General features: G+C 40.7%; 1 protein-coding gene across 1 annotated transcript; it reads left to right on the top strand.

The window, feature by feature from the left end:
* Nucleotides 1-5499: 5499 nt before the first annotated feature.
* On the top strand, nt 5500-8349 carry LOC141400500 (uncharacterized). The gene has a single exon (XM_073979703.1). The coding sequence runs from the start codon at nt 5500-5502 to the stop codon at nt 8347-8349; it is 2850 nt and encodes a 949-aa protein (XP_073835804.1).
* Nucleotides 8350-17066: the final 8717 nt, after the last annotated feature.

Here is a 17066-nt window from a genome sequence, read left to right as displayed (position 1 = left end):
TTTTTAAAATGAGTCTTAAAACTTTTCACGGCGGCTTCCCAAAGGCCGCGCATGTGTGGTGCGTGGCGAGGAATAAATTTCCATTCAAATTAATTTTGTCCATCTGTTTATAAGAGAGAGATTTGAGGAATTTGGTTCTGGCAAAGTCATTATGGGTGAAACTTTTAAGAAATGCCCAGGTATTACAGCAGTCAAGACTGCGTGACTTCCGATAAAGCGGATATTGGGCGTGAGTTTAAAACCCCTTCAATTCTTGCTAAAACGGTTGAGAATTGTTCAAAAGTGAACTTGTGTGCACCAGCTATCTTTTTAAAATGAGTCTTAAAACTTTTCACGGCGGCTTCCCAAAGGCCGCGTATGTGTGGTGCGTGGGGAGGAATAAATTTCCATTCAAATTAATTTTGTCCATCTGTTTATAAGAGAGAGATTTGAGGAATTTGGTTCTGGCAAAGTCATTATGGGTCAACCTTTTAAGAAATGCCTGGGTGTTACAGCAGTCAAGACTGCGGGATCTTCCGATAAAGCGGATATTGCGCGTGAGTTTAAAACCCCTTCAATTCTTGCTAAAACGGTTGAGAATTGTTCAAAAGTGAACTTGTGTGCACCAGCTATCTTTTTAAAATGAGTCTTAAAACTTTTCACGGCGGCTTCCCAAATGCCGCCCATGTGATGTGCGTGGGGAGTAATAAATTTCCATTCAAATCCGTGGATTGAGTTTTTTTGGAAATGTCGTTAGAGGTAGAATTTATAAATTGAGTAAATTCACGTAATAAATTTCTGCTAGCCCCAATGGAATTTCTACCATTATCGGACATCACCTCCCAACTCGAAAGCAGCAGATGATAATTCGAAACAGGGCTCCAAGTGTATCGCCTTTGTTGTAAAGCAAACAAAAACGCTGACGTATGCTTTTATGCAAGGGGATTTGCGCAAGACTGAGCTCTTTAACTCAAAGGGACCGGCAAAGTCAATTCCGGTAATATGAAACGGTGGTGGGGCCATCATTTAATGGCATGATTTTTGTTTGTAAATTATACAAACCTGCGTTTTAGTTGGGATATGTAAAATTAGGTTTGTACAAATCTTGCCATTTGGTTACATTCACCATGAGCTAAGAAAACACGCAGATGAATTAAAAACAAACTACAAAGTTTTGAGTTACCGCGGGAGTATTACTGGTTATTTTTCATTATAGGGAAGAGAGGAGTTTGTCAATCGACCATTAACTCTCATAACTTTGTCAGAATCAAGGTATGGATTTAGAGATATTGAGGAACTTTTAGGCGAAATAGATTTTGAATTAAGCAGCATGCTATACTCCAACTCGTAAAACTGTGTTTGTCATAAGACGATAAGCCGGGATTTTGTAAACTTAATTCCCTTTGAGGCTAAATTAAAGGTATCAAACTTGTAATTTATTTTATGTATAGGGTTAGTTCGGAAGTAAAGTCTAAATACATAAGAGAGAACTCTTAAAGCCCTGGGGTACGAGGAAAATCTTTGTATTGTGTCGTTGTCTTCAGAAGTGCAATGCAATGTATCAACTACTTCCTTTGCCGGAAGTGGTTAAAAAGTCTTTATTTTTGGCCAATTCGATTCTAGAGAATTTGCTATCAAATCCTGATATTTACATCCCCGGGTGCCGAGATCAGCTGGATTATCTGGAGTTGGTAGATGTCTCCAAATAGCATTGGGTACCAAATCTAAAATTTGCGAAGTGCGGTTTGCTACAAAAATTTCCCATGACCATGATGGTTTCGACAGCCATCCCAAAACTATGGATGAGTCTGTCCATAGGGTGACCGATTTAATGTTATAGTTATATGTGTCAATCATATATTTAACGAGTTTACATAGCAATAAAGCTCCGAATAATTCTAGTCTGGGTAGGGAAGCATGTTTAATGGGGGCCACTTTACTTTTTGAGATCAACAAATTTGTTGAAATGGTATTACATTTAGTTTGACAACGTATATATACAGAACCGCAATATGCTCCTTTGCATCGCAGAATCCACGAATTTCGAGTGTGTCATTGGGCATAAACTGTATCCATCTGGGAATTGATATAAATTCTATTTTGGGAATATCTAACAAAATATCATTCCATAGTGCAAGGGAATCCGGGCTAACTTCTTCATCCCAGCTTAATCCTTGCAACCATATTTGCTGCATAAACATTTTTGCTCTAATGATTACAGGGGCGATCCAGCCAGGTGTATCAAATAATTGAGCTACAGATGAAAGCATTTGACGTTTCGTTACATTTGAGTGGTTTTATATTAATATTGAGCTATACGAAAAAGTGTCTTTATGGGCATTCTATTTTATTCCTAAGGCTTTATTTGTATTTTCGCCAATTGAGAATGATCGAAATTAAATTAGTCTGTAGTGTTGGCCCAGTATAAAGTGTGTCGTTAGGGGAATAACCAGTTTTAGTCTTTCTCGACGAATTGAACACAATTCTAACTTTTGTAGATTTATGTTCCGGTCGTATTACAGCGTGGTGGGGTTAATAAAAAGAGAAATATTTTCCATCCACGATTAAGTCATTGCAAGATACTTCTTCCATATGATTAAGTTGTATGTACTCTTTCACTGATGCATGGTATTCAGCATTTAAATTCGGTTCATTTGATAATTTTTTGTCCATGTTAGCATATTGAGCGAGTGCAGTAATGCGAGAGGATCCAAGAAAAATATCTTTAGGAAAATTCTTCTTAAATGGTATCCGAACCATGTAAAGCCCATTTGACAGGCGTGAAAAAGTCTTAGAATAGAATTCTCCACAGAATATATATTCCTCCGAAACGGGCGGAAAGGAAAGTACTTCTTCAAATTATTCCGTTGTCTCGGTTCCATTTGTAGAAGTTTGAGACAGACGCTGAGAGTGAAATTTCTGACAAATTTTGCATTTATAAACGTTGCAATTTTTAAAACGATCCTTTTGGCTTTTCCTGTAAGTGTCAAAACGATAAGTTATTAAAAAGAGACATCTCTTCGGCAATGAAGAGAGTTTGTTGTGATTATGTATATTTTTAAATATTATAAATGTCTTTCTCCAGTGTCAATGTTGCAATATGGCAGGTAACACAATTTTACGATAGGGCGAGTTATGGGCCCATTAGGGGTGTAAATATCCGATGCTCGAACCCTTTTATCAGCAAACTGATGGTCCAGGGAATTTAATTTTGTCCATCCGTTTATAAGAGAGAGATTTGAGGAATTTGGTTCTGGAAAAGCCATTATGGGTGAAGCTTTTAAGAAATGCCCGGGTGTTAGAGCAGTCAAGACTGCGAAATCTTCCGATAAAGCGGATATTGGGCGTGAGTTTAAAACCCCTTCAATTCTTGCTAAAACGGTTGAGAATTGTTCAAAAGTGAACTTGTGTGCACCAGCTATCTTTTTAAAATGAGTCTTAAAACTATTCACGGCGGCTTCCCAAAGGCCGCGCATGTGTGGTGCGTGGCGAGGAATAAATTTCCATTCAAATTAATTTTGTCCATCTGTTTATAAGAGAGAGATTTGAGGAATTTGGTTCTGGCAAAGTCATTATGGGTGAAACTTTTAAGAAATGCCCAGGTATTACAGCAGTCAAGACTGCGGGATCTTCCGATAAAGCGGATATTGGGCGTGAGTTTAAAACCCCTTCAATTCTTGCTAAAACGGTTGAGAATTGTTCAAAAGTGAACTTGTGTGTACCAGCTATCTTTTTAAAATGAGTCTTAAAACTATTCACGGCGGCTTCCCAAAGGCCGCGCATGTGTGGTGCGTGGCGAGGAATAAATTTCCATTCAAATTAATTTTCTCCATCTGTTTATAAGAGAGAGATTTGAGGAATTTGGTTCTGGCAAAGTCATTATGGGTCAACCTTTTAAGAAATGCCTGGGTGTTACAGCAGTCAAGACTGCGGGATCTTCCGATAAAGCGGATATTGCGCGTGAGTTTAAAACCCCTTCAATTCTTGCTAAAACGGTTGAGAATTGTTCAAAAGTGAACTTGTGTGCACCAGCTATCTTTTTAAAATGAGTCTTAAAACTTTTCACGGCGGCTTCCCAAATGCCGCCCATGTGATGTGCGTGGGGAGGAATAAATTTCCATTCAAATCCGTGTGTTCAAAGAGAACATACATCTTTACGTTAGCTTTACTTTTTATTTAATGTAGTTCTAGAGTGTCAGCGAAAAACTGACCTAGTATATTTTCATTGTTTACATTATGCAGGCTAATAACCCAAATAAAGAAACAACTCGATTGGTTTCACATTGCATGGGTTATTGGCTGAAGTAAATTTATTACCTATTTATTAATGCTTAGTTTACACTTTTACCATAAGAATTAAGTTGATCAAAATGTATAAATACTAATTGGCAATAAAGAATCTGGGTAGTTTACAAGAAATTGTAAAGCTATCTAGGTTTACACAATTCAAGTGTTGTGTATATCCGCCTTTTATTTGCATTTTTAATCATTTTTGGTGACCCCGACGTGATATCACTTATAAATTTCTTACTTCCCCCCACCAGTGGTAAGGAAGTTGAAACACTTATTTGTGAGAGTAAGGAATTTAGTCCTTACAGCAGCAGAAGCGTACCTTATATCAGAAGGTCGCACAATTCAAAAGACGACCTCCAACAAAGACATCGAAGTCAAGTAACCAGAGTCGTCTGGTATTCAAGCAAACAGAGAGAATTTAATCAAGTGAGCCGAATCATCGGCGAGGAGCTAGAAACCGTCACGATGGATCTGTCAGCAATGATCTCGGAGCAGCAAGCAGCAATCGCCGAATTGAGGAAGGCGATTTCGAATGTAAAGAAGGCTCCAATAGAGAGAAGAACTGTGGAGTTCTACACGAAGAAATTGGGGGAGTTGGAAGCACTCTGGGTGGTGATAGACCGGAATGAGAACAAGATACGAGCGGATCCGGCAGCAGAGTCACAACTCCATGTCTCAAATGACGTGCACAAGGTCATTGGAGAAGAATATAGAGCTGCAGTTGACGCCATACAGGAGGAGATACACAAAGGTAAAGAAGCAGGACCTCAAAAACCACTCCCTGCAGTAAGGGAAATGGAGAAGCAGAAACAACCCAGCGGATCTAGTATGACCAGCAACATGACTGCATTAGTAAGACGTCAGAGGGCTCTAATGCAGTCAATCCAAACGTTAATAAGGGGTAGCTCAGGTCAAGCTGCGCCCTGTCAAACGATGGCTTCAATCGAGCGATTGTGGGCAAATGTGGAAGACATCCACTTCAAGATGTAAGAGAGTTTTGACGACCCAACAGTGGTTGGGTACGATGCATCAGCATACGTTCTCTTGGAAGAAGAGACGTTAAAATTTAAGGAGAAGATATCGACGCTATCACAGGTCGATCATCCATCATCTCAGCAGAGATCAGGCGACAACTTGGCAAATCAAGTTAACCTGCCAAAGATTACAATCCCTCAGTTCAATGGGGATTACTCGAAGTGGCAGACATTTTCGGACATCTTTGGGAAAATGATCAACGAACAAGCATTGCCGCTGGTACAAAAGATGTGGTACCTCAAGGCGAATGTGACTGGAGAAGCCGAGAAGCTCATAAGGCACCTCGAGTTGACGGAGGCGAATTACCACATAGCCTGGGCGACTCTACAGGAACGATACAATAACAAGAGAGCTCAAGTTTCAACTATACTTGAGAGAATTTTAAGCTTGCCTAACATGTCAGGCGATTGCAGATCAGTGAAAGACTTTCATGACAGTCTTCATGAGTCACTTTTAGCGCTGGAGGGCCTTGGAATAAAGTCAAAAGAATGGGATCCACTCTTAATCCACATCCTGACAAAGAGGATGGACAAGACGACTCATGTGTTGTATGAGCAGTCGATTGTCAATTCCAAGGAGCTTCAAACAATGGATCATTTCATGAAATGCCTGAAGGGTCGCTTCGAATCATTAGAAGCAGTCAACGGGGTTCAAAAGAGTAAGCCAACAGCTGCGTCTGCTTCAACAACAACCCGAAAATGTTACATGTGCAAAGGTGACCACCCACTTTACTATTGCAAACAGTTCTTGGCAAGGACCGCGCCCGAAAGACAGAAATGGGTTGCTAGGAACAAGATGTGCCTGAATTGCTTTAAGGAGGACCATCAGGCAAAGACGTGTACAAGTGGGACATGCAGGAAGTGTCAACAGAAGCACAATACACTTCTACATTTCTCCACGAAGACACAAGCAGAAGAGAAGGCAGCAGTAACGTCAACTCAGCAATCACCAACAGTAGCATCGGCAAATAGAGCTCAGTCATACGTACTCCTAGCAACCGCACGAGTCGCCATTAAGGCCAATAATGGAAGGAGCTATGAATTTAAGGCGATGTTGGATTCCGGCTCACAGATTAATTTGGTGTCAGAACGGCTAGTACGGAGATTGGGTATTGAACCCAGTCAAGCAACTCTCGCTATCGAAGGAGTTGGCGGAAGGTCAAGAACAGCAAACCACAGAGTCAATGTGGAGATTCAGTCACTAACAAGCAAATTCCGAGCGCGCCTAGAAGCTTTTGTATTACCAAACATAGTTCCACCGCAACCAAGCACTGACATCGACGTCACGTCATGGCCTATCCCAGAGAACATACAGCTAGCTGATCCACACTTTTTCCAAACGGGCAGAATCGACGTACTGCTTGGAGCAGAGTTCTATTTCAATTTGATTTTGTCACAAGAAATTCGGATGTCCAAGGAACTTCCGATATTGAAGAACTCGAAGCTAGGATGGATTGCTAGTGGAAAGGTACATGCTGAAGCAGGAACGGTTACGTGTGCTGTTTTTGGAGAAGAGGAACGTGGTCTGGAAGAGTTGTTAAAACAGTTTTGGGAACAAGATGATGTTGGTGAGGACCAGAAGTTGACACTAGCAGACGAAAGGTGTGAAAGTCACTTTAACCAACACACTACAGTCAATGAGAGTGGTCGATTTGTGGTGCGACTACCATTTGCAGACGATACAGAAAAGATATCAGAGTCGCTGAATATTGCAGCTTCCAGATTCTTCGCTCTGGAGCGTCGGTTAGCAAAAGATGCAAATCTTCGCGAGCAGTATGCGAAGTTTATGAAGGAGTACGAAGAGTTGGGCCACATGACGAAAATACAACCAAGAGAGGTGCGCGGCAGTCATTACTACATTCCGCATCATTGTGTCCTGCGTCCAGATAGCAGTACGACAAAGCTCAGGGTAGAGTTCGATGCGTCCTGCAAGTCATCGTCTGGATGGTCGCTCAATGATATTTTACATTCAGGTCCCAAGGTGCAAGGAGACCTGTTTGGGATGTTGTTGCGATTTAGATTACCGCGATTTGTGTTCACGACGGATATCGAGAAGATGTACAGACAAGTACTAGTGGACACGAGGGATCGCAGATATCAGCTGGTCGTATGGAGGAGTTTCCCAGACAAGGAGCTCGAGCACTACATGTTAAATACATTAACATATGGTACGACTTGCGCCACGTATCTTGCTACGAGATGTTTGAAAAAACTAGCAGATACAAATTTGCATAAATATCCATTGGGTGCTCCAGCACTTCAGCGAAATTTCTATGTTGACGATGGCATGTGCGGATCCGACAGCTTAACGACCGCAATGGAGATGCAGAGTGAGCTGAATAGGTTGTTGTCAGAGGCAGGATTCAAATTGCGAAAGTGGTGTGCCAACCACTTAAAACTATTACATGGAGTCCCACCAGAGGATAGAGAAGTAGACCTCGACTTCGATAATTCATCAACCAAGGTGCTGGGGTTGACATGGATTCCCCAAGCGGACCGATTTTGCCTGAAGAGTAATATGAGCGAATGCAGTGTCGTAACTAAGCGCAAAGTAACATCTGATTTGGCGAGATTGTTCGACCCATTGGGAATTGCAGGTCCTGTTGGGTCCGCAGCAAAGATCTTTATTCAGCAGTTATGGAAGAATAAAATTGGCTGGGATGAGGTACTGCCAGCAGAATTGACATCCTATTGGTTATCGTTTCGAGAGAGTTTGAAGATGCTAAATGATTTCAAGTTACCCAGACATATGTTTAATGGAGAGAAACCAACGAGGGTTGAGATCCATACATTTGTGGATGCTTCAGAAAAGGCGTATGGAGCAGTGATGTATCTGCGGGCGAAGTTGGCAGACGGAAGGCATATAGTTAGGCTCCTTTGTTCAAAATCAAAGGTTGCACCTATAAAAGAAATCACGTTGCCACGGTTGGAGCTTTGCGCCGCTGAGTTGGGAGCAAAACTTACCTCAAAGGTTAAAACAGAGTTGGGTTACGAAGATTTGAAGACGATTTATTGGTCAGATTCGGAAATTACGTTGTACTGAATTAACTCGGAACCATCATCGCTGAAGACGTTTGTTGCCAACAAGGTGAAACAGATCCAAGACAGGTCGCTTGGAACTCAATGGCGACATGTGGGTACGAAAGACAATCCTGCAGATTTTATTTCCAGAGGTATGAAGCCGGATCGCCTGTCAGGATGTATGATGTGGTTTTATGGACCCACATTTCTACACGGAAGCGAATCTCTCTGGCCGGAACCCTTTTCAAAGAATGGAGAAAATCAGACCGATTTTGAGTTCAAGGTGAAGTCTACAGTGTCAGCAGTGGCCTCACAGAGCGGGTTGCAGGATATTATTTATGGAATAAATCACAGGAATTTATTTAGCCGATTACAGCGAATTGTCGGTTATGTCTTGCGATTTGCCGAAAGGGTAAAAGGACGCAAGGATGGGTGCTCGACAGAAGTGCTAACCCCCATGGAATTAAGTCGATCGATGCAGCTAATTGTCAAGACTATTCAGGTGTCGGATTTCGCGAAGGAAATACAGCAGTTGAGAAAGCATGGAGCATTGGACAAATCAAGTTCCATACACAGCTTAACTCCGTTTGTGGATGACAAAGGAATACTGAGAGTCGGTGGCAGGTTGGAAGAGGCAACCTTAGCATACGACACAAAACACCCGATGTTGTTACCATACAACGATCCGATTGTGAAACTCGTCCTGGACATGATTCATCGGGAGAATGATCACTGTGGCTCCCAATTACTACTTGCAACATCAAGACAAAGGTTCTGGATTATAAAAGGGAAGGCTATGGCACGGAACATTGTGCAAAATTGCGTGAAGTGCACCCGAGCAAAACCAAAGTTATACAGTCAAATCATGGGGAACCTCCCACCTAGCAGAGTCACGCCAGCAAGGCCGTTTATTGTATCAGGCGTTGACTATTGTGGGCCTTTGTGGGTCCACTACAAACTAGTAGGAAAGAGACCACATAAGGTTTACATTGCTGTATTTGTGTGCTTCGCAACAAAGGCTGTGCACTTGGAAATAGTGACCGATCTGACTACGGAGGCATTCATTGGTGCGTTGAAGAGATTTGTCGCTCGTCGTGGCAAATGTCAAACGTTGTATTCAGACAATGCGACGAACTTTGTAGGGGCCAAGAATCAGCTCGACGAATTGAATCAGGCGGTATTCGGAGAGGAAGGCAAGAAGAAAATAGCCGACACATGCGCAAGGGAAGGGATAGATTTCCAATTTATTCCCCCAAGAGCTCCACATTTTGGTGGTCTATGGGAAGCTGCGGTGAAGTCAGCAAAGCAGTTGTTACTGCGCACCACAACTAGCGCGTCATTGACTCACGAAGAATTGGAGACGGTCGTCGTCGAAATAGAGGCAATACTGAACTCTAGACCGCTGACACCTATTTCTAACAACCCGAATGATCTAACAGCGTTAACGCCTGGACACTTTCTTGTGGGGGAACCTTTAACGGCTCAGGTTGATCCGTCAGCCAGCCACTCATCTACTTCATTGAAAAGCAGATGGAAGATAGTATCCCAAATAAAGCATGAGTTCTGGAGACGTTGGTCTACGGAGTATCTAACTACTCTTCAAGAAAGACGGAAATGGAGCACACCATCTCCAAACATTGAGCCTGGGCAATTGGTCATCATTAAGGAAGACAACGTACCTGTAATGCAGTGGCCGCTAGGCAGAATAACCAGAACATACAAGGGAAATGATGGAGCCGTTCGAGTAGCTGATATAAAAACGCAGAGCGGAGAAGTTAAGCGGGCTATAAACAGGTTAGCTCCCTTGATGGAAGATGAAAATGTGCCTGTGCCAACGTTAAAGAACGTAAGTAGTGGTGAAGGACCATCGTCAAAGGGGTTTAAGCCGTCCAGCAGCATGTTGCTGTCAACAATATTTATGGCTCTGTTATTCCTGCCATTATGCTTATGCCAGTCGTTCAGCGTGCGTAAGTTTGAGAATAAGCCTGGAATTTACTTCGAAGGCATTGGAGTTACTAAGGTTGTAACAGCAGAGTGGAAACTGATGACTTACTATGACCTTTCCACGTTTTGGGCGGACATGGATGACTTTTCGTCTGGGATAAGAACCCTTCAGGAGTTGTGCAGACTTTCAGGTGAAAATCGAAGCTGCGAGATTGTTTCAGAGGCTCTGGTTCAAGACCAGAAACAGCTAGAAACTGGTACTTTGCACATCTTTCCCAGGCGCACCAGGCGAGGGGCGCTGAACATAGTTGGAAACCTTGCGAACTCCTTATTTGGTGTTTTGGATTCTGAATATGCGGAGCAGATGGCTGTGACAATTGAGAAGGCAAATGAAGACAAGCAACATATACTTGAGCTGCTAAGGAACCAGACATCTATTATTGATTCAACAATTAATATCATCCGAAGGGATGAAGGGGCGAGTCAAAGGACTTTTAGCGATATCCAAGCTGTAATGAATCTTCTAGCTAATAAGGTGAAAAAGGAGGAAGATGTTGCGAAGGCAACACAATCAATTATTTTCCTTATATCGCAGCTCACGCTACTGTCATCTAAGTTGAAACATGTAGAAGACAACATTATTGACGTGTTAACAGATGCTCATCACAATCGTATAAGCCCATTGCTACTGACCCCACATCAGCTGTTGAGCGAGCTCCAAACCATCAAGGCTCATATTCCACCATCTCGTGCTCTACCTATTCAAGAAGAGAACTTGACAGAGTTCTTCAAATTATTGACGAGTAAGGGAAGTGTTATGAGAAATAGCATCATATTTGAGATTCGCCTTCCATTAGTGGATCTCCAACAGTATGATCTATTCAACATGGTTCCCATCCCGATGATACGGTCCGGTCAGTTCATCTCAATCTCAATAAAGTCAGCCGTATTGGCAGTCAACGCTCATCGGGACGAGTTCATATCTCTCACAGCAGATGAAATGCACAGTTGCATCCATACTACGAACGACGTTTTTATCTGCAACAAACAAGCAAAATTCAACAAGGGCGATCGGTCGCATTTGTGCGAAGTAAACTTTTTCCTGAATAAATCATCAGAAGCTTGCGACTTGCGGTCAACCGTTTCTCATCAAACTTGGACCCAAATGGCTCGGAAGAATCGATGGATGTTTACTCTAGCCAACATGACAGAATTGACGTTCGTTTGTGGTACAAAAATGACGCATTTAGAGGCACAAGGGGCTGGAACATTAGAGGTTGGGCCCGATTGCACCCTAAAAGACAACACCGTTACGATATACGGTCATTATGAAAACAAAACAATTGTACATACATCATATTTGAGACTCAAGGCATTGGACACAATAGCTTCACCCAGTCAGCTTATTTTGTTGAACACAACATGGAATAACACCTATGAAACTCATACTGCTGAGCTCATCACATTACACCAACAGCTGAAAGCCATTGATATCGGACGCCTGCCCCAACTAATGAAATCGTCTTCCATTCATCATCACACTGTCAGCTACTTGGCGCTTTTCATTGGAATTGTAGTAGTTATATACGTCACGAACACACTTCGCCAACACAAAATTTCCGCCAACAGCAGCATTAACCCAATACCAACCCCGAGGCAGTCAACATCGTCATCATATGTCATCGACCAGATAGCTTCTTGAACGTCCCCGTTCAACGTGGGGGGAGAATGTTCAAAGAGAACATACATCTTTACGTTAGCTTTACTTTTTATTTAATGTAGTTCTAGAGTGTCAGCGAAAAACTGACCTAGTATATTTTCATTGTTTACATTATGCAGGCTAATAACCCAAATAAAGAAACAACTCGATTGGTTTCACATTGCATGGGTTATTGGCTGAAGTAAATTTATTACCTATTTATTAATGCTTAGTTTACACTTTTACCATAAGAATTAAGTTGATCAAAATGTATAAATACTAATTGGCAATAAAGAATCTGGGTAGTTTACAAGAAATTGTAAAGCTATCTAGGTTTACACAATTCAAGTGTTGTGTATATCCGCCTTTTATTTACATTTTTAATCACCGTGGATTGAGTATTTTTGGAAATGTCGTTAGAGGTAGAATTTATAAATTGAGTAAATTCACGTAATAAATTTCTGCTAGCCCCAATGGAATTTCTACCATTATCGGACATCACCTCCCAACTCGAAAGCAGCAGATGATAATTCGAAACAGGGCTCCAAGTGTATCGCCTTTGTTGTAAAGCAAACAAAAACGCTGACGTATGCTTTTATGCAAGGGGATTTGCGCAAGACTGAGCTCTTTAACTCAAAGGGACCGGCAAAGTCAATTCCGGTAATATGAAACGGTGGGGTTAGTGAACATCTTTCACTTGGTAGTGGGGCCATCATTTAATGGCATGATTTTTGTTTGTAAATTATACAAACCTGCGTTTTAGTTGGGATATGTAAAATTAGGTTTGTACAAATCTTGCCATTTGGTTACATTCACCATGAGCTAAGAAAACATGCAGATGAATTAAAAACAAACTACAAAGTTTTGAGTTACCGCGGGAGTATTACTGGTTATTTTTCATTATAGGGAAGAGAGGAGTTTGTCAATCGACCATTAACTCTCATAACTTTGTCAGAATCAAGGTATGGATTTAGAGATATTGAGGAACTTTTAGGCGAAATAGATTTTGAATTAAGCAGCATGCTATACTCCAACTCGTAAAACTGTGTTTGTCATAAGACGATAAGCCGGGATTTTCTAAACTTAATTTCCTTTGAGGCTAAATTAAAGGTATCAAACTTGTAATTTATTTTATGTATAGGGTTAGTTCGGAAGTAAAGTCTAAATACATAAGAGAGAACTCTTTAAGCCCTGGGGTACGAGGAAAATCTTTGTATTGTGTCGTTGTCTTCAGAAGTGCAATGCAATGTATCAACTACTTCCTTTGCCGGAAGTGGTTGAAAAGTCTTCTGACATTTACATCCCCGGGTGCCGAGATCAGCTGGATTATCGGGAGTTGGTAGATGTCTCCAAATAGCATTGGGTACCAAATCTAAAATTTGCGAAGTGCGGTTTGCTACAAAAATTTCCCATGACCATGATGGTTTCGACAGCCATCCCAAAACTATGGATGAGTCTGTCCATAGGGTGACCGATTTAATGTTATAGTTATATGTGTCAATCATATATTTAACGAGTTTACATAGCAATAAATCTCCGATTAATTCTAGTCTGAGTAGGGAAGCATGTTTAATGGGGGCCACTTTACTTTTTGAGATCAACAAATTTGTTGAAATGGTATTACATTTAGTTTGACAACGTATATTTACAGAACCGCAATATGCTCCTTTGGAAGCATCGCAGAATCCACGAATTTCGAGTATGTCATTGGGCATAAACTGTATCCATCTGGGAATTGATATAAATTCTATTTTGGGAATATCTAACAAAATATCATTCCATAGTGCAAGGGAATCCGGGCTAACTTCTTCATCCCAGCTTAATCCTTGCAACCATATTTGCTGCATAAACATTTTTGCTCTAATGATTACAGGGGCGATCTAGCCAGGTGTATCAAATAATTGAGCTACAGATGAAAGGATTTGACGTTTCGTTACATTTGAGTGGTTTTATATTAATATTGAGCTATACGAAAAAGTGTCTTTATGGGCATTCCATTTTATTCCTAAGGCTTTATTTGTATTTTCGCCAATTGAGAATGATCGAAATTAAATTAGTCTGTAATGTTGGCCCAGTATAAAGTGTGTCGTTAGGGGAATAACCAGTTTTAGTCTTTCTCGACGAATTGAACACAATTCTAACTTTTGTAGATTTATGTTCCGGTCGTACTACAGCGTGGTGGGGTAAATAAAAAGAGAAATATTTTCCATCCACGATTAAGTCATTGCAAGATACTTCTTCCATATGATTAAGTTGTATGTACTCTTTCAGTGATGCATGGTATTCAGCATTTAAATTCGGTTCATTTGATAATTTTTTGTCCATGTTAGCATATTGAGCGAGTGCAGTAATGCGAGAGGATCCAAGAAAAATATCTTTAGGAAAATTCTTCTTAAATGGTATCCGAACCATGTGTATTTTGAAGGGACTATTTTGTCCTTCAATGAGGTTTTAGATGTCTTTTATCAAGGCAGTGTCACCAAGATAAAATTATAGGTTTAACGCAAGCACATAAACTTGGTTAAGACGGAGAGGAAATGATTGTAACACGATAAGTAGTTTTCACTTTCTACTTTCTTTATTGAAAAGTTTGTTCTTAAATACTAAATTATTGCTAACTTGCACATTTACATTGAATATCTTGACCTAGTAAAATGGTTTAATAATTATTACAAAAATAACTATTGTGGTTCATTAGCCTACAACCATTCTACGACATTGTTGTTGACTTTTTAGTTAATAACAATAAATCTGCGTTTGCAGTTTTTAACTAGAACGTTTCGTTTATCGCAATGACATAATGAATGAGTTATGACGATATGAACAAAGGCATGAACGCATACATTTATTATTTAGACATAGTAATGCAAAAAGTCTTTAAGACCAACGTTTGTTTTTAAGCATAAATATATTTTCGATGATGTGAATGTCTGAACAGGCTCCCCGCCGTTGAGCCATGCTCAACTGAAATTTGATATGCTGGTACAACATATATTAGTTTACATTAAAAAGAATGCAGTAGTATGATTGTTCTTGACCTAGACAACGAACAAAATGTATATATATTTTTTTTTAATTTCATTTTCTTATGAATATTATGATACGGAAACAACAAATTCTGATGACGCGACATTTTGACGGACTGCTGCTATGGGAGGTTGTTGACTTGGCTTCATTTTAATGGATTGTTTTCTCCTGTAGACTGCTGTGACAACGATTCCAATTGCAAGAATGAGGGCAGCGTAAGCTACTGTTGCATGATGTCTTTTGATGTTGTCAAGTTCCAGTGGCAGGTCATTTAGAACTTGTTGATGTAGTTGATTTTGAATTTCAGATATATTCTTGATGTGGTCAATGTAATTTTTGAAATGTATCTTACTATACTGCGGTTTGTCTGGATAACTGATTTCTGTAACGTTGGCGGTGGCTGTGTATGACGAGTGAAGGGATGATGAATATGTTGGATGTCCCTGAATGAACATTGACTTGTATTTTAGGGTACAGTCTGGACTTATTTTAATGAGACCGGTGCCCTGCAATATTACTCGGGAGTGTTCCTGATTGCATACAGTGGTTACTTGAGTTTGATGTGACATTGTATACATCCACTGGTTGCTGTGTTTTAGTTGTGTCATCGACATGTCGTCTATAAATGGGTCCACGGTACAACTGGGACGAGTGGTATTATTAAGAAGTGAAATTTCGCATAGGCACTTGGCTGCGTCCGCATTGAATTTAGACTGCATATTTGGACATAAAACTTCATCTTCTGTTAGTGGTGTGCATCGTGTCCATTCTTGTTCATTTAATGTATAATATTCATCTCTGTGGGGGGTTATAGCGATGAGGTCGCTACATGGCCTAATGATCATCATGGTGCTATTGACGAGTGCTGGAATTGGATGTAGCTTAAGCAGTTCCAAAGATTCTGGGTCACATAGAGGAATTGTTATATAGAAAATGATATGATTCTCTGTGATTCCTCCCTTTACATTCATAATTTTGTAGAGCTGCAGGAGATTATCTTGACGGACGGGTTGCTGCAATGCTGGTGGAAGATGATTTCTGACTTGTATGAGCTCTGATTGAAGTTGTAGTGGTGATAGTAACATTGGGCTGATTTCCCCATGATGCGAATCGGACAAAGTTGTTATTATTGCTGTTTGTATTCGGTGTAGCCTTACTAATATCAATGACAATTGAGAAGATAGTGACACCATATTTTGGAACAGGTTAAATTGGTGACTGTCTTGTTCGTTTTCGTGTAGCCGTTTTTCAATGTTGTTCAATTGACGATCAAGGCTGTCGAAGTCTTCTTTTAGTTGTAGTTCATCTTGTTTAAAAATGTTGAGGGTTGAGTTAATAACTGAGGTTTGGTTTCTTAAGAGCTGTTTCATGTGGGTTTCATCTTCTTTGATTAAGGTGATAGTGTCTGACATTTGTTCCGCGTAATTTGAGTCCAAAACTCCAAAAAGTGAGTTAGCAATGTTTCCAACAATATTTACAGCACCACGTTTGCTTCTTTTGTTTTTTAGCAAAAGGTTTCCGTCCTTGAGGTCTGAGAAACCGAGCTCAAGGGTATGTAGAATGTTCAGACACGGTGTCCTTTGGGATATGAGGGTACATAACTTCTGGAGTGCCGAAGTGTCATTTGTAAATGTGTCCATCTCTCGCCAGTATGGTTGTAGTTCATAGTACGTTATAAGTTTCCAGTCTGATCTTGAGATACGTGTGGTGCCAATTCCTTCAAAGTGTATTCCAATGTTGGGTTCAAACTTGGTTACCTCTATTTTGTTTGCACAAATTAAGGGAAGTGCACATAGAGCTACGATCATCGTTAGCATGATGCTAGAGCTTGAAGTTGTTCGTTTCCTTTTGCTTGGACGTTCGTCTGTTGATGTTGAGGATGATTGCGTCTCCAGCTCTTCCTCATTGGTCGGGTTTGGTGATAGTTGCACGGTCGGCAAGTCTTTGCAGGTATTGTCTTCTTCGAGTCGCGGAAGTGGTGCTAAATATTGGATAGCTCTTTTAAAAACTCCGGATGCGGTTTTTACGTCAGCAACTCTCACTAAATTGTCGTTTCCTTTGTATGTTTT

This window comes from Musca autumnalis, unplaced genomic scaffold, assembly GCF_047663935.1.
Source record: "Musca autumnalis isolate F117 unplaced genomic scaffold, ASM4766393v1 scaffold_30, whole genome shotgun sequence".
NCBI classification, from domain to species: Eukaryota; Metazoa; Arthropoda; class Insecta; order Diptera; family Muscidae; genus Musca; species Musca autumnalis.
This window is presented reverse-complemented; position numbering and strand designations above follow the sequence as displayed.